The 24353-nt window shown below is 36.4% G+C and overlaps 3 protein-coding genes and 2 long non-coding RNA genes across 5 annotated transcripts; 4 read left to right on the top strand and 1 right to left on the bottom strand.

Annotated features, from left to right (window-relative positions):
• The first annotated feature begins 1513 nt into the window (after positions 1-1513).
• On the top strand, positions 1514-2457 carry LOC103415963 (L10-interacting MYB domain-containing protein-like). Its single transcript, XM_008354241.3, has 2 exons — positions 1514-1807; positions 1885-2457. Exons 1-2 carry the CDS (start codon positions 1514-1516, stop codon positions 2455-2457), a joined length of 867 nt encoding a protein of 288 aa, XP_008352463.2.
• A 530-nt stretch (positions 2458-2987) lies between these two features.
• Positions 2988-4073, top strand: LOC139192119 (uncharacterized). The gene is made up of 2 exons (XR_011575946.1): positions 2988-3428; positions 3526-4073. It is a non-coding gene; the product is annotated as an uncharacterized lncRNA (long non-coding RNA).
• A 731-nt stretch (positions 4074-4804) lies between these two features.
• Positions 4805-5886, top strand: LOC139191773 (uncharacterized). Its single transcript, XM_070812788.1, has 2 exons — positions 4805-5142; positions 5325-5886. Exons 1-2 carry the CDS (start codon positions 4805-4807, stop codon positions 5884-5886), a joined length of 900 nt encoding a protein of 299 aa, XP_070668889.1.
• Positions 5887-9968: 4082 nt separating this feature from the next.
• On the bottom strand, positions 9969-11694 carry LOC103415957 (protein RADIALIS-like 4). Its single transcript, XM_008354236.4, has 2 exons — positions 11300-11694; positions 9969-10220 (listed from the first exon to the last, which is right to left on the bottom strand). The coding sequence occupies exon 1, from the start codon at positions 11581-11583 to the stop codon at positions 11335-11337; it is 249 nt and encodes an 82-aa protein (XP_008352458.1). The 5' UTR covers positions 11584-11694; the 3' UTR covers positions 9969-10220; positions 11300-11334.
• Positions 11695-22694: 11000 nt separating this feature from the next.
• On the top strand, positions 22695-24030 carry LOC103407096 (uncharacterized). The gene is made up of 2 exons (XR_524697.4): positions 22695-22834; positions 23526-24030. It is a non-coding gene; the product is annotated as an uncharacterized lncRNA (long non-coding RNA).
• Positions 24031-24353: the final 323 nt, after the last annotated feature.

Raw genomic sequence — 24353 nt, 5'->3', positions numbered from 1 at the left:
AATATAAATTACAATAAATTCATCTAAATTATAGAAAGGGACTTGCGAACTTTAATAAAATTTATAATGCACACCGCTTTAGTTAATTCAGTTAAATTGAGGTCTACCAAATACGATTCATTAACATGAAATGAGTGTAAGAAAAATAATCCATAAGTTGTGACATGTGATTTAGGGCTCGTTTGGTTGTGCTTTTGAAAGAGTCAAAAGCGCTTCCTAATGAGTAAAAGCGCTTTAGTTTTAAAAAATGGTCGTTTGGCAAATATTTTAAAAGTGCTTTTAGTTAGAAGTAGAAGCACTAATAAGCATTTTCTAAGAAGCACCTAGGAGGTGCTTCCTCCTAAAAGTGCTATGCAGAGAAAACAAGGGAAGCACTTTGCTCCCTTTAATGAATTTTTTTCAGTTCCCGAATTATCCCTATTTTTTAATTTGCAAAGTCTAAAATGCCATTACACTTGAAAAAAACATCAAAATTGACATCACCAATTTTTTCTAGGTTTGCACGTTAAAAACCTAGAAGTCTTTTATTTTCATAATATTTTGGTGGCTGGAGAAGTCATCTTGGTCTCCATCTCTTCCTCTCCATCTTCCCCAAATCTCTTTGCATCTCCATCACCTAAAATTCTTGTGGAGGTATGTTTGCTATTTCTTATCTTAAAATTTGTATGTAGTGTGTGAATTTGATTGTTGATATGTTATTTTTATCAAAATTGTTGTGATTTTTGAACTACACGAAAATAATTTTAGGGTTTAGTGATCGTTCATTGACATTCCAATGGTATTTTCTACATTTTTTTCACGATATTTCTAATTTTCCTGATTCGTTCTCTGATGCCCTTGAGGTTGACGATTCATGACTTTGCACATCCCATCCCATGTAAGTAGATGCGTGTGACACAGAACGTTCATGTCGTACATATTACTTGGACACCATCATATCATGAATGAAACCAAGCATTCGAACGCTGAAAGACCGACGATGAACAATAACTTGCAGATTTGATGTCGCATTAACGATTGTAGATACTACTAATAGCAAATTAACTTCCAATGACAACAGAAAGCAACACTAATGAATTTATTGTTAATGGTTACATATCCTGCATTATATATACAAATACTAGATACATATGCAATGGTGTACTGCATTATTATATATAACAACGGTGTACTGCATTATTATATATAACAAATACTAGATACATATGCAATAGTGTACTGCATTATTATATATAACAACGGTGTACTACATTATTATATATAACAAATACATACGCACTGCAGTTTTGGAAGAAACGGTGTACTGCATTATTATATATAACAAATACTAGTTACAAATCTTGCATTATTGCTTTTAATTTACTTTTGTGTTGTTAGCTAGGACGTAAGTAGTGGTATATGCTCTTATTATGTGCTATGGTTTTTTTTCCACTTCTCTTTATAGATATGTCTAAGAATATAGTTAAAGATATGCAAGATCGTGGAGAAGGTAACGAAAAAAAAGAGCAAGGCAATGTGGGATGATGCAAGTGTTGAGATATTTATAAGTGTTTGTGTAGTTGAGACATTAGCCGGAAATCAAACAGGTGGTCATCTTAATAGAATTGGATGGAAAAATGTTATTAAAAAATTTAATGACCTTACTCAAAGGTCATATGTTCATAAACAACTCAAGAACAAATGGACTACACTTAAGAAAGAATGGCAATTGTGGGCATCATTAGTTGGAAAAGAGACTGGCTTAGGATGGGATCCTGTGAAGCAAACTATCATTGCAAGTGATGAGTGGTGGGAGAAAAAAGTGAAGGTGAGAAATTATTATCTCATATCCATGGAAATCTAACTTCATATTTATGTTCTTTTATCATAATTTGTTAATTGCAGTTGGTCATATTTCAGGAGAATTCTGAAGTTGCAAAATATCGAAATAGTGGATTGAAAAATGTTGACCAACTGGACATTTTGTTTAAAGAAGGAGCTGTTACAGGTGTAGGTGCATGGGCACCCTCACAAGGGTTGATGAGTAATAATGTCCAAAAAGCTCCAACATGCAAACAAAATGACGGTCAAGATGATTTGGAGAATGACATAGATAATAATGAGGGGCTTGACGACATAGCCGATGTTGAGACACCTTCCCCTGCTCAACCTTCAACACAAGGAAGAGGAACAAAAAGAACAAGAGATTCTAAAAGAGTTGGAATTGGGGCCAAGATGATAAAGCAATTAGATGGTATTTTAGAAGCTGTAAACAACCGTTCTAAGAGCATAGATAAGCCTGGTTGTAGCATTGAGGAAGTGATGCAAATGTTGGAAGGAATGCATGAAGTTGTGAATGATGATGAGCTCTTTATGAAAGCGGCTGATATCTTCACCGAAAGAAAAAATAGAGAGATGTTTGTTGCATTGAAGCAATCTAACCGACAAATCATGTGGCTCAAGAGCAAGAAAATTTGATTCGTCACATTTATCTTAGGATTATATTTTTCAACATGTTTTTTTTTTTTGGTGGTTGAATAAGTATTTATTATGTAATGGATTGGTTAAACATGTGTGCCTCTAATATCTTTAATTATATGATTTTTTTAGAACTTTATTCAGAATGTGATCTTTATTTTTGCCATGATTATATATTCCTCTCGTATTAAAATTTTCTTTTGTGTTTATAGATATGAGTTCTAGCAACAGTGATAGTAGCAATACAAACAACTCTACTGATGGAAGTGATGATGAATTTTATCAACTAGTTTCTGCAAGCTGTGTCACGGCTGTCTCTGAATGGTTAAAGTATGTTGACAAAGAACCTTGTAGGACTTCTTCGTATACGGGATATAGATGGGTAATGGAACTTTTAAATGGTCATCCTATAAGATGCCATGAACAATTTAGGATGGAACAACATGTTTTTAAGGACTTGTTAGAGACTTTGAAGTGTGATTATGGCTTAAAAAGAACTGGAGATATAACCCTAGAAGAAGCATTAGCAATGTTTCTAAACACATTAGGTCATGGGCACACTAATAGGATGGTCCAAGAAAGGTTTCAACGCTCTGGAGAGACTGTTTCTAGGTGGTTTGGGATACTATTAGATGTTGTTTCTCGCATGGCTACTGATATTATATGTCCACATGATCGGCAATTCAAGAGAGTATCAAATAAAATTAAGGATGACAATCGGTATTGGCCATATTTTAAAGGTTGCATAGGGGCAATTGACGGAACACATGTCCCAGTTGTGGTACCTAGAGAAATGCAAGTGCCATATATAGGTAGAAAAGGAAATACAACTCAAAATGTTATGGCTGTATGTGATTTTAATATGTGTTTCACATTTGTCTGGGCTGGATGGGAGGGTGCTGCTCATGATTCACGTATATTCATGGAGGCCTTGAGAAGACCAGAATTGAAATTTCCTTATCCCCCTTCTGGTTAGTAATCAACCTTAGTCTTATATGAATGTGTTTATTTATTTATTATCTTATGAACACAAAAATCTTTATATTTTTCTTTTCAATTATGGTGTAGGCAAATATTATTTAGTTGATGCTGGATATCCACATATGAATGGATATATTGGACCTTATAGGGGTGAACGATATCATCTTCCTGAATTTCGACGTGGAAGTCAGCCAAGAGGGAAAAAAGAGATATTTAATCGTCCCTAAGATGCACAATAGAAAGAACTTTTGGTGTTTGGAAAAATAGATGGACAATGATTCGTCTCATGCGTAACTTCCCTTTTGAAAAACAGGTACAAATTGTTGTTGCTTCAATGGCCTTACACAATTTTATTAGGAAGCATTCCATGACAGATCAAGAGTTCCAACCTTATAATGATGATGATGAGCTACTTCCACCTGGACATGAGGAAGATCATAGAGATGAAGAAATTGTTGATGAAAATTTTACTCATAGGCGAGAGATGGATGTTGAATGAGAAAGGATTGCTAATCTTCTTATATCTAGTTAATGCTTATTTCACATTTGATTGTCATGCAACTATAACGTGTCATTTTGTTTTCAAGAAACAAACACATATTCTCAATAAGTATGTATAATTTTGTTAGTGATCATTATTTTTTGTAATTGAATTTTCATCAACTCTTAATCAAATTGTATGCTAATTATATACAAAAAATACTTATGCAAAAATTATTGAGAATTATTAATGAAAGCGCTTTTTCATTTGACAACCAAACACTCTATTTAATATCAAAAACGCTTCTATCCAATACAAAAGCGCTTAGTTGGTTGCATGCCAAACAAAAAACTACTTCCTCATAGAAGCGCTATTGAAAAGTGCTACAAACAAAAAGCGCTAGTGAGTAAAAGTGCTTTATAGAGTAGCACATCCAAACGAGCCCTTAGTTGGTTGAGAACATCTATTATTTATCTCATGTTCGTGATCCCTCTCTTACCTTGTTATGAAAAATTTGGTTGTGTTGGTGGTTATGTTCCAAAAAAGATAGATGTTATGATTTTGGACACGAAAAAGCTTTTGTGTAGGCATCCAAACCACGTATTTGGTTTAGTGGCACAATCCTTTGGCTTAGCTAAAACTTCTCAACAGTCCAATCCTTTGGCTGTTGAATGATTTTAAATTCAAATAGATTATTTGTTAATTGTATTATCTATAAATTATCTTTGGCTTGTTTTGAAGAGTTTGTTCTTCACTCAAACTCTCTATCTGTAATCACTATATAAACATTAATACAATACACTCAAACTATCAAGCACAAGCACAATTCTTATATGGTATCAACCTTCTTCCTAGTCTAACGACACCATTTCTTCCTCAAACACAATGGCCTATTCCGCTACCACTCCCTTCACCAATGTTTCTGCCCTCCTTCCTTTGAAACTGGATCATCACAACTACTCTTTGTGGCGAGCACAGTTTGTTCCATTGCTTCGAAGTCAAAGTCTAATGCCTTTTGTTGACGAAATGTCCAAGTGTCTGCTTGCTTTTCTGCTGGATGATGAAGGTCATCTTACCGACAACACCAATCCTCGTTTTGAGCTCTGGATTCAGCAAGACCAGATGATGCTCTTGTGGCTCATCAGTTCCCTCTCTCCTCCCTTCATGCATGTTGTTGTCAAGTGTGTTAGTGTTGCCGAGGCTTGGAAAGCTTTGCAGGAACGGTATGCACCTTCTTCTCACAATCGAGTTATTCAACTCCGTGGCGAACTTCTCAATCTTCGTTGTGATGATCTTAGCATTGCTGATTTTTTGATAAAATTAATACTTTGGCTAATCAATTAGCGTTATCTGGCTCTCCTATGTCTGATGCTGATTTGATTTCTACGATCATGAACAATGTCAGACTGTTGTATGAAAATATCGTGGCATCCATACAATCTCGAGAAACCCCTATTTCTTATGCAGCTTTGGAAGCATTGCTCCTTAGTGGTGAAACTCGACATCTCACTTTCACTTTGTCTGGAGATACTCTTATTCTTGCCATGATTGCCATGGCTACTAACCGGGGCCGCAAGGTTCATGCACTTGTTGGTTTTGCACACGGTGTAGAACGTGTTGGTGTCCCTCATTGTGGTGGTTTTGTTCCTCACCCTAATGGCAACGCTGTAGGTCCTCATTGCCCTAATGGAAATGTTGTAGGTGTTTTCGATGCAGGTCCTTCCTTTGCTGACCGTCCACCACTCAAGTGTCAAATATGCCGCCGAAATGGGCATTCTACGATTGACTGCTACAATCACATGAACACTTCTTCCGAAGGTCGTGTTCCTAGTGCTCGCCTCACAACTCTTACTGCTCAGTCCCACCGTGTAGGTCAAGCACCCACTACTCCAACAAGTTGGCTTCTGGATTCTAGAGCCAATGCTCACATCACCAACGATCCTGGTCAACTCATCAATACACAATAGTACACATGCATAGATAATGTTAATGGCATTAATGGTAGCCAAGGTTTGCAAATCTCTCACATAGGAACATCCTACATACACTCTCCCACTAAATCTTATACCCTCTCTAATACCTTATACTATCCAAATGCTTCTCAAAATATCCTTTCTATCAATCAATTTTCTTACGATAATGACTACTTCTTTGTACTTTACCTAAATTTCTTTCGTGTTCAGGATATCCATTCGGGGAATGATCCTTTTATCAGGGCGGAGTAACATTGGGCTATATCCATATGCAAGTTTCAATTCAAATAAAAGCCATGGATTTTTTTAGTGCATGGGAGTTAGAGTCGATGATCGTGTTTGGCACTCCAGACTTGGTCATCCATCATCACTTATTTTGAAGCATTTAGTTTCTACTAGTAAAGTGCCTCTTACTAGGCACAATTTGAATTTTGTATGTCATTCATGCCATCTAGGCAAAAGCAAGAAATTGTCATTTCCTAAATCAAATTCAATTTCACATTTTCCTTTACAACTTATTCATTCAGACGTATGGACATTGGACATCCCCAACTTTGTGAATTTTCGGATTTCGTAATTATGTGCTTTTCATTGATGATTATTCGCGATATATATACTTGGCTATATCCATTAAAATTAAAATCCGATGTGTTTCCTACTTTTATTAAATTTCAAACTGAAATGGAGAATAAATTTCAAAGGAAAATTCAAACCTTTCAAACGGATGGCGACGTGAATACATCAACAAAATTTTCAAAACCTACTTGGAAAAACATGGAATTCACCATCAATATGCACACCATCCTTAACAAAACAGTATAGAAGAACGAAAACACCGTCATTTGGTGGAAATCAGACTCACTCTTCTTGCTCATGCATCCATGTCTGTCTCAAAATTATTGGGCTGAGGCTCTTCATACAACTAATTTTCTAATAAACCGACTGCCAACCAAAGTTTTAAACTTAATTTCTCCATATACAAAATTATTTCAACGGGAACCATCATATGAATTTTTCAAAGTCTTTGGGTGTGCCTGCTTTCCCTATTTACGTCCATACACACCTACTAAATTACAATTTCGTTCCAAGAAATGCATATTTTTAGGTTATTCTTTGTGTTTTCATGTCTAAGCATGTCATTTTTTATGAAACTTGTTTTCCATTTAATGAATAGTCCAGTGCTACTTCTCACACCTCATCCCTGCATGATAGTACTCCCATTGCAATTGGGACTCCTGAATTACTCTTCCCCTCGCCATCCCCACCAAAACTGGTCCATATCCAACCCCACAATCAACCCTTTCCATCCACCACTTCCCATCTGCACTCAAACACTATCTCTGACTCAAATTCCTCTTTTTCCAGCACCGTTATCTCCTCCCTCACATCTCCTACCCTACACGCCACCCACTAGTTCACCTCTAACCCTTCCCAACCATAACCTATGGCCTTTAGTATCCACCCTCATGCATCCCATGGTAACCCGTGCAAAAGATAGTATTCACAAGACAAATCCTAAGTATGCACATACATCCACCACTAACGTTTTATCTGGGCCTACTTGTTATAGTTAGGCACATAAATTTCAGGAATGAAGAATTGCAATGGCAGATGAATTTAACACCCATCAGCGGGCTGGCACCTGGTTTTTGGTCCTCTACAATCCTTCCATGATTGTGTTTCCCAACAAATGGGTTTTCAAACTTAAACGAAAACCGGATGGGTCTATTGACAGATTTAAAGCTTAGCTTGTTGCGAATGGATATCATCAACAACTTGGACTTGATTATGGAGAAGCGTTTAGTCCCATGGTTACTCATTCCACCATTTGAATGATCATTGCACTTGCCGTTCATTTTTCTTAGCTCATACGGCAACTAGATCTTCAAAATGCCTTTCTTCATGGCTCATTGTCTGATGAAATGTATATGAAACAACCCACATGCTTTGTTGATCCTCAATGTCCAACACATGTTTGTCAATTGAAACGTTCTATCTACGGTCTCAAACAAGCTCCAAGGGCATGGTTTCAATGTTTTTCCAACCACCTGGAACATCTCGGTTTTATGGCTTCTCAGGCAGATTCATCACTCTTTGTTTACTGTCATGGTTAGTTCGAATTTATTTACTAATCTATGTTGACGACATCCTTATCATAGGCAATAACATCAAGTGCATTAACACTTTGATCAAGGACATGGGCACAACTTTCTTCATGAAGGATCTTGGTCATTTGAATTATTTTTTGGGCATGGAGGTTCACCGTTCCAACAATGGGGTTCATTTATCATAGTCCAAATACATCATGAACTGAAATGGACAAATATGATTGATTGCAAGCCCGTTTCCACACCTGCAATCAGTGGCAAACAGGTAAGTCTTTACGATGGCGAACCATAGTCTGACATCAATGAATTCTGAAGCATGGTAGGTGCTCCTCAATATCTCACATTCACATGTCAAGATATTGCATTCTCTGTTAACCAGGTTTTCCAATTCATGCACAAACCTACCACTACACACTGGATTGTCGTCAAGCGAATTATACGTTATTTAAAATCCACACCTGATCACGATCTTGTGTATAAACTTTGCCCTCTCACTTTTACTGCCTTTGATGATTCTGATTATGCTGGAGACCCCGATGATCGCATATCAATAGGAGGATATTGCATTTTCTTGGTTCTAATCTTGTGTCCTGGAATTCCAAGAAACAAAGAGGCGTTTCTCGTTCTAGCACTGAGTCCGAGTATCATCAACTTGCCATTACTACCGCCACAATTTCATGGTTTTGAAAGTTATTCCATGACCTCCATCTCCAGCTTACTACTCCAAAGGTATGGTGTGACAATATTTATGCGATCTCCATGGCTTCCAACCCGGTTTTCCATACACAGACACGCCGTGTTGAAGTGGACTACCATTATATTCAAGATAAGGTAACTCGACGTGAAACCCAAGTGGGCTACGTAGCTACCCAAGATCAAGTTGGAGATTTTTTAACAAAAGGCATGTCCACTTATTGGTTCAACTATCTTCTGTCCAAGCTTCCTGTTCGCCGACGATCGCTCAGCTTGCTGGGGTGTGATAAACCATGTTTGAAATCCAAGCTTCCTGCCACAAAACTCCCTGAAGATCACAATGGAATCAGTTAACAGGAAGGCTTAGCTAAAACTTCTCAACAGTTCAATCCTTTGGCTGTTAAATGATTATTTGTTAATTGTATTATCTATAAATTATCTTTGGTTTGCTTTGAAGAGTTTGTTCTTCACTCAAACTCTCTATCTGTAATCACTATATAAACATTAATACAATACGCTCAAACTATCGAGCACAATTCTTATACTGAATACTCTCTTCTACAAGTATGTGGTTTATTTTCAACCATAGATCATGAGTAGTAGAGATTAAATTAGAAAAAAGATGATCGTTAAGGTCAGTCCCATGTGGATGTGTGGTAGATTCTCAACCGTAGATGTATATGAGTTTGCACATCGAAGTCCATACACATCAATGGCCATGGATTCAACTGCGCGCCCACCAACCCTAGCATTCTCCTCATAAGAATTTTTAGATTCTCCTCGTGGCCGTCTTTCTTGATTGAATATTTTAGTCCAGAATCGATCAGGTCAGCCATCATATTCTTCACAACTTTTAACTTTTTTTATTCCATCAATATTTTAAAAGAGATCACTATCTTTTAATTAACATTATATGTTGATGCTGATGATGTAATTATGCCAATAGTCATATCCCATGTTCCTTTTCAAACTCGCATCGGTTTGCATGGTTTGATTGCCGTATTGCTCAAGTTTTTTGTACCATGCAGTGTAAACATATTGTTTGGAGCACGGATCTCATTCTCTCCCTAATGGACGAGAGTATCTGTCTTGTAACTGGTTGTGTAATATTTGCATTTACAGTATTTATTGCGAACTATAGCAGCAAAGGGACGTACAACCGCGTAGATTCTCACCTAAGGATGGGGAATTCAAGCTGGACAACAATGGGGAAGGGATGAGATTGGGAAAGGGATAAGACTATCCCATCTGTCTTCCCATTTATAGATAACCAGATTATAAAGCGAATATGCTTTTTGCAAACGTCATATATAATTGTACGTAGCAGTATTGAATTTCATAGACCCAATAGATGGTACTTCGTACACTGATCGAAATCCACATCAATGGTTAATTTAACTGCATGAAACCCAACTGCTTTCTTTGCATACATACATACATACATACATACACATCTGCATCTGCTAATGTTCACAACTTTGCTTCTTGAACTTAATGGAAACGATAGATATCATAAACTTCAAGAGCCTGCCAGGTGGAAGAATAGAGAAACAGAAAGTTTTAGTATGCAGAGAAAAACTTTAACGGTCTGCAAAAACTGTGAAGAATGCAGTATTGTTTAAATGCAAGACTTTCATATCTAATGTGGAATACACTCAACATGCCTTTTCGCGTATGTGGTCTCTTCATCTTAACACATGTGAGACTATTAGGCCTAACATGAATAATGCTTTGGTATCATGTTAGAATGTTAGCGTATCCAAAGGAAATCGCAAAATATTGAGTTGGGTTTGGTAGAGAATCCTCATGAGGCCAATGTATCTCACATTGCATTTGTTTCAAGTGGTGAGTATTAGGTCCATATAGGACGAAATGGCATATGTTATCCAAAAAGGGGTAGGATTAAATCACATGTTGGCATTTCTTTGTCCTAGAGACAGGATAAGAGGTTGAATACAGTGTGGTCACGTATTTCCTTTTTGCATTAAATCTACATTATATAATGATAAGTAGTTAGTTGAGTGTATAAAATAAGGGTAATGCTAAGAAGACTAAATTTGTAGACAAAATTTTAGAAATTAAAGGACATGGAAGTTAATGATTGTTTTATTACTTAAGCATTGATAAACATGCTCATTTCTATTGTTGACACATCATTTAGTTTGCAAATTTTATCTCACTAACATTATCCTTAAAATAAATATATAAGTTGCAGCACTTCGCAAGTACTTCTCAGTTTCACTTTCCTCGATTTTTCTATTGTCCCCACAAAAGAAGTTTTTGGGGGACTATGAAATGATATGGAGGCAGTAGTATATACACACAACTAACCCATCTCAAAAATGGTGATGCCCACCTTGTTCATGCTAACTGAAAACTACCGGCATTCTCTGATTAGATTCAAAAGTCATGGTACAATATCTCAAAGGTCATGGTATTTGCTCTTTCTTTCTCTCTCCTTATGTGATTCGCTCTTCATATAGTATAACATCATCTAAATTCAATTCAGTACTGCGTACCAAATTACCAATGAAGATGATTTGGTAAAGCAAAATGCTTTAAAGAAAAATAGGAACAAAAGTAGAAGGGGAACTATGAATTAGTACCTTTGTCATTCAAACTCCCAAGAGAAGACTTAACATTATTCCCCTCTATAATCAGGAAACGGAACTCTGCCAGACTCAATGTGCTTGACATCTTCAATGAGGATCTCATAGTGCCTCTTCACCTCCTCAGCAGACTTCCCACCGACTGCTCTCGCAACCTTCTGCCAGCGGTCAGGGGTGTCCTTGTCGTACAAAGCCAGGGCCTTTTCAAACTGTTTGTTTTGCTTAGGAGTCCAGGAGGAGCTAGAGCTTCTCGAGGAAGTGAGTGAGTTGGATGCCATCATAAGCACTTCTCAAAAAACAAAACCTAAAAACACTTCTTAAAAAAGGAAAGGAAGGGCGGTGTTTATCTCGGTCAAGGAAGACTGAGGTCGAGGAATGGCTTGAGAAATAGATAAGTAAGCTCCTTATAAGCAGGAGGAGAAGCACCAAAAAGGAGTGGTGGGGTAAATGGAGTAGTGGGGTTAAGCCAGTTGGCCGAATATATCTTCAAAAGGGCGCAATTTGAAGTGACTCGTTCCCTCAAGAGCCACAAGATGAAGATGCAAATGGCAGAAGAGAATCCAGTACGAAAGGGCTGGCCCTTTATTTATTTACTTTTTTTCCTTCTACCACAACTATATTCCTTGATCGATTGCCCAACAAGTTGGACCTACTTTTTTTGCAGTTACTCTTCTTAATTATGCAGTGCTGTTAACTTTGCAGCAATTGAAAACACATAATGTATCAGTACTTGCTTGGCTGGCATAAACAACTAAACAGGAGAACTTCCATGCAATCTGTTGTATATTCCTCGCTGTCTCTCTCTCATCAAATCTTCGTCATGTGACGAGAGGAAGATATGGGTATACAACATAGAATATGTAAATTTTTCTTCCGTGCAAATAGATGTTTCTTTTTCAATTTCTTTTTTTGTTTATACATTTTTTTAAAGACTCAAACCAAAAGTCGGTATATGTTAGAGGAGGATTTTTGTTTATTCCATATAGTATTTCAGCATTAACAGGGAAATGGGCTCTTCTTCTTAATGAAGTTGCTGGTAGCCTAAGCATTATTGATTAGTTGTGCCAAATTAAAGCTGTATGTACGATGTATATATTCCATCATTGCCTCCAAATTAGTTATAAGGAATGGCCATTTGGACATCAATTTATTTGACATTTGAGTGTTAATTACTGACTAATATGCTTTTAGGTATTGTCCCTATAAACATGGAAGCTTATGCAGAAAAAAAATGTCAACTTTACAGAATCACACAGCAGAAAAAAAAATGTTTGATTTCATTGCCAGTTTGAATGATCTGAGAGGGTCGATCGACAAAGTAAAGATTTCCTTCTGGTGAACTTAACTTCAGAAATAAGGTTTGATCAAATTTCAAGTCCTTCGTTCTTGGGTTCTACTCTTTTTCTAGCTCCGGAGGGACACGTTCGGACGTACTAACATTTGGGAAATTGAAAGAATGCCATATACAATATGTTTTACTTTGTAGTTTAGGCTTAATTTTCTCTTTTAAGTAACTGTTTTCTCTATATATGTGATAAGGTCTCAGCAAGCTAGGGCGACATGCCTCTCTGTGTTTTTACCTTTATGTTCTCCATCATCATCCCATGTCTGAAAATGGGCAAGGCAGGATATTTGAGATTGTGTTAGTATAAAGGGTCCATATCTTCCCCTTTAGGTTGTTGGATTCCAATGTTGTTGGATAAGTTCATGTACAAAATGGTAGTTAACAGCTGCTATACATGGTACGTTAAAATTAAGCTCAAATGCATGCCGATAGCAACTCAATATTTTATGTCAATGTGCATTCATTTGGACCACATTCGAATCTTAGACGATCTGTCCTTTCCGATATTTCCTTTCAGAAATGATCACACATTTTATCTCTTCATGCATTCCCTTGTTTATAGCATTTGAATCAAATCAAATAAAGAAAAACTAATGAACGGAAAAACATAAGTGTGCAAAAAGGGGAAAAAAAGTGCAAAAATGATTTTTCTTTGTTTTTCATCATGTATTGTTGTGCTTATTATCTTAATTTTCTCTTCTCTAGTAAACATATATTTGGTGATGATCTTGATTCTTCCATTCCACTTGCTATATATTCTTCCAAACAAGATATGGACTCATTTTCTTGGACCAAATAAATCTATGGCTGCTTGGAATGTTTGGGATATTCTTGAGATAGAAATGCAATTGGCAGATTACCAAGAATTCACTTCCCTAGCTAGTTATATACCAAGCAAGTTGGTTCAATCGACCGCCCCCTGTTTGTATGCAAGTGGCATATTTATTTTAGGTCCATTGCTAAAAAGCTTAGAATCTGTGATTGTTTAAGTTTTGGCTTACAAAACTGAGGCTAGGAATAAGAATCTTAAATTTCAACTCTCTAAACGAATCATTGATATATAGCTATATATCCTTATTTAATTACTTTTACAAGGAATTACTTTTGTGGTTTGTGGTTTGATGATGCATGCATATTGTACATTTTTGGAGTTTGACCATGTAAACAACAATTATGAAATATTCATCGAACACAAACTTGTTATACTTAAATAGTTTGCACTAGTAAAAAAAAATTACTTGGCCGACATAATTTTAGGCGACGAAGAAAATTTTGTCGACCAAAAAACATTTGTGCGACCAAAAGTACTTTTTGTTGCACAAAATGTCTATGACAAAAAAAAAAACAAAAAAATCAAAACAAAACAAAACCTTTGCATGACGAAGAGTTTCGTCGTGCAAACTATAGTTGCTCAATGACTGTTTGTGTTCGTTGCGCAAGACCTAGAAAAATTCGTAGTAAATGAGAATTTGGCACCAATTTTGTGCAGTAAATGAATTTATTGCACAACGAAACGTTTCGTCATCTAGGAAAAACAGGACGACAAATGTCTTTTAGGCTTCGTCGCTCAACACCCTAGAATCTTAGATGGGACAATAATGGTAGAAATTTATTAGGGCACGAAGAAGGCACTTACGGAGACGAAGAGCTTCGTCGAGCAAGGATTCATGAGATTCCAGGTTAAAATTCCAAATCCGCACCCTTCTCTCCTCATTTCCTCTCTTCCTCTTCTTCTTCACTAAATTCCAAAATTTCTTTCTCCCCCAAATCCCAAAACTTATTTCCTTTGATAATAAGATCCACACTAGGCTATTACCAACGAAACTTTATTGAGCATAGTAATGTCCACACTTTGATAATAAGATTGATTAATCACAACAATGTGGCCATATAGATTATGTTGTAAAATCGACAGTTTGTGCAGTGGAATAAAAGAAACAAGACACAAAATTTACGAAGTTCCTCTACAGTCAGTGTGACTGGACTAAGTCCTCGGGGCAGCAGTGGTGCTTTTATTATAATCTGAAATAATAAGAGTGCAAAGATAACTCTCTCTATTATCTCTTCTCGCCTTCCTCTCTTTTCTCTCTTCCTCTTCCTCTCTTTTCTCTCTTCCTCTTCCGTGAACTTCTCACTTATTTGAATTTGTGTAGGGTTTGTATTTATATAGAAAATATGTGTCATATGAAGGAAGCTTCAGCATACAGTGGAAGGATCCATTATTTAATTCTTTGAGTGGACATCCACTGTTCTACAACACTCCCCCTTGGATGGCCACAAGTCTTCGATTGACTCATTAAAATCTTAATCTATTTTTGGATGCTCCCTCTAATAAGTATCTTCCCCTGATTTCAAATCATTTAGGCTAATCGTTGATCATTCTACTTTAGTTTCTTAGTAAGAAGAGTTGCGAAAAAGGTGTTTTACTTGTTGTTAACTTTCCACAAGCTATTTCTTGAACTGGGCTGGAGGGCTTTCTGCTAGACTTGCATCAAAAGTCTGATTTACTCCTTTTATCTGGAGTGGAATTTGATTCAATAGTGGTGGACACTTGATCTTGAATCGGACTTGTGATTTCTTCAAGGACTTCGATGCTTGATCTTGAATGAAATTGGACCATGATGAGCTTCACATGGCAAGTGATCTTCGGCTTTGTCTGGGATGAATCAGCACATGTTTGTTACGTTTGTCTCCACATGCTTCAATATATCATTTTCACTTGCCTTACTTGTTCCCCTTGCATAAGTGGTATTTTTCCTGCTTTTCCCCCTATGCATGTGTGGCATCTTCTCTTCTAGGATTTGTCCACTGATGCAAGAGTGGAATGCAACCCTTGTATTTGGACGGTTCATAACTTCTTGGTGACTGGAGACCCAGCTCCAACAATAGTTGAAGATAGCTACTCGAGAGCAATACTAGGTAAGCAATCAAGAAAGGTTCCAGGCAGTCGGTTCCTTACCGGGAGTTTGAGTGGAGGTTCCGACATATTACTTTCTTTATCCTTGTCTTGGCAGGTAAGAACAAGGACAAATGAAAAGACAGAGAGATTGCATGATATGAGATACTCTTACTCTCATCCCTGATGATATAAGGTACTCTTGCTTTGGCATGACTTGTTTTGAAGAGGTATTCTCGGAGTGAAAGGAAACTGAGTATGTTGAGAGGTATGGTTGCAGATGCATTTTCATCAATGAGAGAAAGTTAGGCATTTTGGATGTGTGCTTTGCCATGACGATGAAGGTCGACATATATAGGGATTTCCCCAATAGCAGGTAGTGGTGCTGTGCCTTTACTCTTGTCAGCAACTGTGGTGTAATTAGAACAGTAAGATTTACGTGTTTTTAACTTTATCAGAGATATTTGACAAAGTTGCACGCGATATCTGAAAAAGTTGAGATTGCATCTGAAAAATGCCAATGAACTTTATTTAGGAAAATCTGGCTTTTGGAATTTGGAGAGCGGTGCCTCTTCAATCTCTAAACAAGTGGTTATACTGCCTCTTCTTTTATAGAGACATCCATTGTGTTCAAGAGTATGCTAAGAAAGTTGTTATCTGTAGAAATTTTCTCCTTCTTGCACTTCTGAGATTTTATTTGACCTCATTTTTTCCTTCATCATTTCTGAACATGGCTTGCCCATCTAACATTTGCTTAGATTTGAGTCTTATGAGTAATACAGATGAGCAGCGTCAGAATAACGTATGGCATTCGTCATTCTTATCTTCTAATGGTCCTCTTACAGTTGGGGACTCTGTGATGAAGAGTAACATAACCGTTATTGTGGTAGCTAGGAATCTTCTCACTCCAAAGGATAACAAAATCCTTTCAAAACGGTATAATGAGTCGGCCGTTCAAGACTCATTGGCTCTCAGTGTTCAGTGTGTGGGCTATGTATCCAATATGGGCCAACGCCTACTTGCTCAAACTCGCCAAGTTGAATCATTGATAGTTGAGATGGCAAGTCTTAAACAAGAGATCAAAGGGCTTAAGCACGAGAATAGAGTGTTACACGTGCTTGCAAATAATTACTCTACGAGCATGAAAAGAAAGCTCGACCAACTGCAAGAATCTGAAAGTCGGATTCAAAGTGATCACCAGAGGTTTGTTGCTAGATTCCGAAAGCAACTGATGTCTTCCCCTTCTGGTGTTTTGCCAAGTACTGGGGTGCCACATGATCAATCTCCAGTGCCTCCCCTTTCTGGGGTACTTCTGAGTACTGAGGCTTCACATGAGCAACCTTTGTAAAGGCTTCATCCTATTTGTTTGTTTTAACTCATGTGTATGTACATATCTGTAATTTCTCAAAGATATTAATAGATAAGCTTTATTTCATTCAATGTATTGTGCTAAATACAATAAAGCATATACTTCACTAAGATGTGGTACTTCTGGACCAAATATCAATTTATCTTTACCTTCACGAAGATAAATGATCATTCTTAGTGTCAACATCATTTGAGTATTTAACTCACAATCTTCAATCCATATGGTTCTTTAATATCATAAACATCATGGATAAGATTCGTGTTGGCATATTGTTCGATCTGCAGCTCGAGACAATATTCCTCTCAACACTTTATAATATTTCTTGAATTTTCAGGAGTTCTAATTTAATAATATCAAGAGATTTTAATATGTTGCAACAATATCATAATGATAGTACTCACTAAGGCAATTTCTACCATTCATTGGTATTGAGTACATAATTTATGCTTTACCCTTCGGGGGTTTACTTCAAGCAATTTGAATCTTTCAGGGATTTTCTACACTTCATGACACATTTTCCTTTGGAATTTATACAGAGCAATTTGCTCCCATGTATACTTGAAGGATTTACTTATGGAGATATGATGTGGGCGACTCACAACCCTTCATATATAATTCTCCATTCATATGAACTCGTTTACAACCTTATGTCATATCATGTGAGTGTATTTCACTGTATTACAAATGCCTAATGTAACCTCCTTGGTTCAACATCTTTTGGCTATTTGTATTATATTCAAATATATATAGGTCCATTTTTCCACGTTCTTACAAAATTGTAATGAAATTGTCTTTCTTCTTTTGGGCCAATAATTTTGTTGACGAAAAAAAACGAGACTCAATATCAACACAGCTAATTGATAAATTTAGTAGCTACTTGTAAAAACTAAAATTACCATTGGTTATCATGAATATATGATCTCATATTCTCATGTGCATGCGCATACATAAAAGCTTTTCATTTCTTTGGATATCCATTGCCTCTTCAAGGGCATTACACCATCTCTTTCAGGATAGTCGTAATTTAAAGAATGTGGATCATAACCTCTTCTTGAGTGTTATAGAGCTTGGATTTTAATCTCCACTTCCGGGAATTGAGTCATTGGAACCTATACGTCTATCATGCTTCATGCATGAGACATCAATATTCCCATGTCCGCGGATTGTTCTTTTTGGGACGTGTATTCATGCGGTAACTGTCATACTTCTGGCATGCAACATTTATGTTTCGAGAATGCAATAGTTCAATAGTGCCATATTCTTCTTCTTTCACTGAATCTTTTTTAGTCTGAGGGTCTGCCACGCTTCAAACGTGCATCAGATAAATCATTTACTGCCTCATTATTTTTGTCCAACAAGGACATCAATTCTTATAGGCACATTTGCGGCAAATATATGTGATTTCATCACTTTCGTTGCATCATTAAATACATTTGGCATTTGATTGATATATCGTTGCATCATTCAATTATTCTTACTTCATTTTGATGTTGATTGCTTCGTGAATCAAAATAAGACAAATTCTCTTCGTTCTTCTAGAACGGTCTTTTCTCATCATTCTTCTGGAATGATATTTTCTCATCGTTCTTTTGGAACGATGATATTTTCTCCCCTAATGGCGGGAAAACTATCTTATCAAAATCATAGTCCGTAAATCATGCGGTAAATATATCCCCAGTCAAGGGTTCCAAATGTTGAATGATAGATGGTGGATCAAATTCAACATAAATTCCCAGCTTGTATTGATGCCTTATTTTAGTACGTTGTGGCAGTCTTACAGGCACATAGATAACACAACAAAAAACTCGTAAATATATAATGTTTGGCTAGTGCCCAAACACGAGTTGTACTGAGAATTATTAATGGTTGGTAACTGGTCTCAACCGAACTTAATAATATATCATGTAAAATGACATGTCCCCATGTAAAAAACTAGCAATTTCATTTTCATGAGCAAAGCGCGAGTAATCAATTTCATTCGCTTAATAAATGCTTATGCTAAACCATTTTGAGTATGGGCATGAGGAACTTCTGATCCTTATTTAATAGTTTGTAGATTGAGACTCTTATGACTTTTATTACAATTATGTTGAGGCACTGCGGCACTTCAAACTTACGATACTCATCAAAGAATTTCATGTCCTAATCTTCAGGATCAAGGGACTTCATACCTAATCTTTTTGCGTGATGGAATTTCGGGTCCAATCATTTTATATGATGAGGATCAAGAAACTGTAGGTTTTGATTTGATCAAGGAACTTCAAGTCTAGTATGTACTTATCGTAACAAAAATAAGTATAATAAATAAATGGGTAAATTACATAGTAGCTCCTCAGGTTTAAGGTCTATTGCAATCTTATACAACATCTTTAAAACATTTCACTTTCATACCTCAAGTACTATTTTATTTCAATTTCATACAACCGTTACATTTTTCATCCATGGATCTGTTAAATGCTGACGTGGCTGCCAAATGTCTGCCACGTGGCAAATAAAATAATTTTTTAATTTAAAAAAAAAAACCTGTCTGCCACTTTTTTTTTTTTTTCTCTTTCTTCTTCTTCTTCTTCTTCTGGGTTCGGTCCCCTTTTTTTTTTTTTTTTCTTCTTCTTCTTCTTCTTCTTCTTCCTCCTCCTTCTTCTCTTCTTCTTCTTCCTCCTTCTTCTTCTGGATTGTAGGGTTTCGATCATTTATTTATTTATTATTTTTTTTCTTCTTCTTCTTCCTCCTCCTCCTCTTTCTTCTTCTCTTCTTCTTCTTCCTCTTTCTGGTTCGGTCCCTTTTTTTTTTTTTTTCTTCTTCTTCTTCTTCTTCCTCCACCTCCACTTTCTTCTTCTCTTCTGGGTTCGGTCCCTTTTTTTTTTTCTTTTTTTTCTTTTTCTTCTTCTTCCTCCTCCTCCTATTTCTTCTTCTCTTCTGGGTTCGGTCCCTTTCTTTTTTCTTTTTTCTTCTTCTTCTTCTTCTTCTTCCTCCTCCTCTTTCTTCTTCTCTTCTTCTTCTTCCTCCTTCTTCTTCTGGGTTCGGTCCCTTTCTTTTTTTCTTTTTCTTCTTCTTCTTCTTCTTCTTCTTCCTCCTCCTCCTCTTTTTTTTTTCTTCTTCTTCTTCTTCTTCCTCCTCCTCCTTTTTCTTCTTCTCTTCTTCTTCTTCCTCCTTCTTCTTCTAGGTTGCAGGGGTTCAGTCCTTTTTTTTTCTTCCAATTTCAGGTTTTTTAAAAAAAAATTAAAAAATTATTTTATTTGCCACGTGGCAGACATTTGGCAGCCACATGGCATATATGTGGCAGCCACGTCAGCATTTAACAGATCCATGGATGGAAAATGTAACGGTTGTATGAAATTGAAATAAAATAGTACTTGAGGTATGAAAGTGAAATGTTTTAAAGATGTTGTATAAGATTGCAAATAGACCTCAAACCTGAGGGGCTAATATGTAATTTACCCTAAATAAATTAAAGCAATAGGCGGTAATTCCAGCCATAGTAAATAAATTGCATTTAAGTAAATAAAGCTTGTGACAAGAGCTTTAATTCAGCACCATTCACATAAATCAAAACTTAAAGCAGTAGGCGGTAAAACTGTCCATGGTAAATAAATTTCTTTAAAGTAAATAGAACTTGTGAAAGGATTTTAAACCAACACCATTCACATAAATAAATTGCAGTAAAGAGCTTGTAATGATGTGGTTGGTGGAGTTTGACAATTCTACTTACGGATGTGTTTGAAATTTGTTGTCGTCACAACAACCTTTCTGTCCCCTTTTTGTGTTATTATTTCATTTTATTCATTCACATGCTATCATTCCAAAAACTTTTGCTTTTTTTTTATTTGTTTTCTTCCTTGGTTTCCACATGGTGCCTGATGCACCATCATTTTTCCTTTTATTTTATTATTTTGTCTTATGCCTTTTCAAAATGTGATGATGCATCATTCCATTGTTTTTGCCCCTTTTTCTTTCTACAAAAACCCACAAACTGTTACTTTTTCCATGGGAGAGGCCAGATAAGGAATACCATTTCCCATCCCTGTGTTTTCTTCGATTTTCTTGCATGGCCCAGAGAACATGGCATCGCGAAGTAAAAACCTCCATACAGGAACATAGATGACAGTGAGGTTGATGGAGGTACAAGAGAGGAAGGCCTATCTGGAGTCAGTTCTGCCATCACCATCTCAAACAACCGAGTATTCATGGGAGTTCTCGAGATCCGTAAAAAACGACGCGATCTGGGTTTCCAAGTTTGATGAGATTCTTCTGAATCTCTGTAAACCAGTTGTCAAGTACGAGTTTTCTCATCTCGTGACGACTTCTGGTCATTGTAAATTTCAATTCTCACTGGAATTCGGTAGGGCGCTTAAGGCGCAGTGGGAAAGATAGAAAATGGACATATCTTTTATTTTGTGATATTTTGGCTAGCAGAGGTGAGAGGTGGGTAATGCTTCACCGGATTTATGCCATTGTGCTTTCCACTAACATGAGAGCTTCTCGTGTTGATAACGTGTTGTAAAATCGACAGTTTGTGCAGTGGAATAAAAGAAATAAGACACAAAATTTACGAGGTTCCTCTACAGTCAGTGTGACTGGAGTATGTCCTCAGGGCAGTAGCGGTGCTTTCATTATAATCTGAAATAATAAGAGTACAAAGATAACTCTCTCTATTATCTCCTATCGCCTTCCTCTCTTTTCTCTCTTCCTCTTCCTCTCTTTTCTCTCTTCCTTTTCTGTGAACTTCTCACTCATTTGGATTTGTGTGGGGTTTGTATTTATATAGAAAATATGTGTCATATGAAGGAAGCTTCAGCATACACTAGAAGAATCCACTATTTAATTCTTTGAGTTGACATCCACTGTTCTACAACAAATTAACGTTTCTTTTCAATTTTGTAAATGTTATGGAACTATTATGTGATGTTAAAATTAAGGTATCGCTATTATGTTATCAATGAGGTTTTATTATACATATTAAAGCTCATACTTTGACCATGAGATTGCTTAATCATATGGCCACAGTGTTGAAGATGTACCTTTGACATTTGCAAATGTTACGACAATGTTAAATGATTTTCAAACTACATAAGTGATATAATGTGATTGACATTTTAGAAAAGTCAATTTTAAAATCCGAACCGTTCAATATTTAGAGCTCTCCTTCAAGATTATCCTTGAAAAAATTACTTCATTTAGAAATGAATAAGTTTTGAAAGCTCAAAAGAAGAACATCTTAGAATTAATTAAAAACTTTATACAACAAAATCAAGATATTTATTGCTTTAGGTATGTTTAGGTGACAAAATGTTTTAAGTTCGTCGCCTAAATAATCTTAAAGTGACGATTTTTTTGGGAATTCGTCGGCTCCTAATCACCTAAAGTACGGGCGGGTTTTTAATTTTTTTTATTGCTTGTTGTGCGACGAAACTTTTAGTTTGTTGCTCTATGTCTTCTTAGGTGATGAATAATTCTGTCATCGCCTAAAAAGTATTTTGGCGATGAACTTTATTTAGGCTTTCGTCATGCAAACTATAGAAATTTTAGCAGTGCATGAAAATAGGCGAGTTTTTAATTTTTAATGATTGTTGCGCGGCGAAGCTTTTGTCCTAAATTAAAACCAGGCCTCGTTTTCTTCTTTCTTTCTTCTTTTTTTTCTTCGAGAAATTTTTAGTTGTGACACGAATACGAATGGTGCACCACGTATTTTTTATGTAAGTGGTAGAAAATTTTAATTTTTAAGTTTTTAACCTTTTAACACATATAACTCACAATTTATATAAGGACACATAATATACTACCTCATGTGACGGTCCGACTTAAAAATCTCTCCTTTTCCACTCGTCTGCTATCCGCCCCTCTCTCCATCTGACCTTGGCTCACTCTCTTTCCGGTCCTATCTCCCACTGTCTCTCATTGTCTCTTCAACCTTCTCTCCCTAAGGTAATTTCTCCTAAACCCTTGATTTTTTTTGTTTGTTAATTTTCAATTTTGGGTTTATTGGGTTCGAGATTAGGTGAGTTGTTGGGGTTCGGGATTGGGTGGGTTGTTTTGGGGTCAGGATTGGGGGGTGGGTTGTGGCATGTTGGAGATCGTGGTTTGTAGGTGGTGGAGAAGGGTGGTCGCGGGTTGAAGGTGGCGGAGGAGGGTGGGTGTTGCTTGAAGGTGGCGGGGGAGGGTGGGTGTGGGTTGTAGCTGGCGGGGGAAGGCGCGGGTTGTAGGTGGCAGATCAAGGTTTAGGGTAGAGGTTAGGATTTTTTGCAATTTTTAGTTTTTTTTTTAATTTCATAATTTTTTTTTTGCATATTAAGATTAGGATTTTATATTTATTTCTTAATTTTTTCCTGATTTGGGTTTTAGTTTTAGGATTCTATTTTTTAGGTTTAGATTATAGTTTTATATCTTAACTTTTTTGCATAGTAGTTTTTTAGATTTAGGAACTTTTTTTTTTTGAAATTTAGGATTATAATTTTTGTTTTATGATTAACTTTTTTTTTTCAAATTATGGTTTTAGTTTAAATTTTTTTAATTTTAGTTTTATGAATAATTTTTTAATTGTAGAAATTAAATTGATATTGTTGTTGTCGACAAATTTTACAAATGTCTCGTTTGATTTCTTCTCATCGTCGTTCAGGTGCTAGTGCATCTCCCACACCTCCTTGTCCGGCTAGTAGTGCTCCACCTATTGTGGGGCCTATACCAGTTATACCGGTTGTTTTTGAGGTGCTCGCATCGTCCAATGCCTCGGTGACGCATCCACAGTTAAGCATACGTCGAACTCACCAACGACGTCGTGCAGTTGACCATCCATCTTGGATTCCGTCGACATCCATAACTAAGGAAGAAGGATCGTGATGTGGGACAAGATTGGGGTGAATTTCTATGAGGATATGTAAAGAAAATGAAGCCCTTTAAAATTAACAAAACTAAGAGACGCAACATGAAGTAACAAATTTGGCGTCTGATTTCTGATTTGGGTATGTTATACCTTTCTAAAAAGAAAACAACGTCGTGGTTCAAGTTCACTGATTTGCATAGATATATGACGGATTTCGGCCATCCGGGATCCTTTAGACTTCCAAAACGCAGTTTAAAGTTCCGTAATAAAATTGGATATTTCGGTTTTCATTGATTAATAATGATTAATATATTTTTTTAAATATCAAAGTCTTTTGCGCTATTCCAAACGGTTGTAATCTTTTATTATTTATATCATTAGATGTAACAATTGTAATCATTCAATTATTAATCAATTTTAACCATTTGGAATTTCTCTTGAACTTCTGGTGGACTCCAGACCTTATTCTTCAAGGGACTACGTTGGTAACGCTTTTGATTGATTCGTGCTACGTCAATTGGTACTCAAGTAGACCTGGACGCTCGGAATGCATTTTGCAAAATTAATCACTCAATTCGAAGAGCTTCATGAGGTGTTGCTCCAAGCATTCAGGCCAAATAACAG

Source organism: Malus domestica, chromosome 15 (assembly GCF_042453785.1).
Source record: "Malus domestica chromosome 15, GDT2T_hap1".
NCBI classification, from domain to species: Eukaryota; Viridiplantae; Streptophyta; class Magnoliopsida; order Rosales; family Rosaceae; genus Malus; species Malus domestica.
The sequence above is the reverse complement of the archived record's forward strand: the minus strand, read 5'-3'. Positions and strand labels throughout refer to the sequence as shown.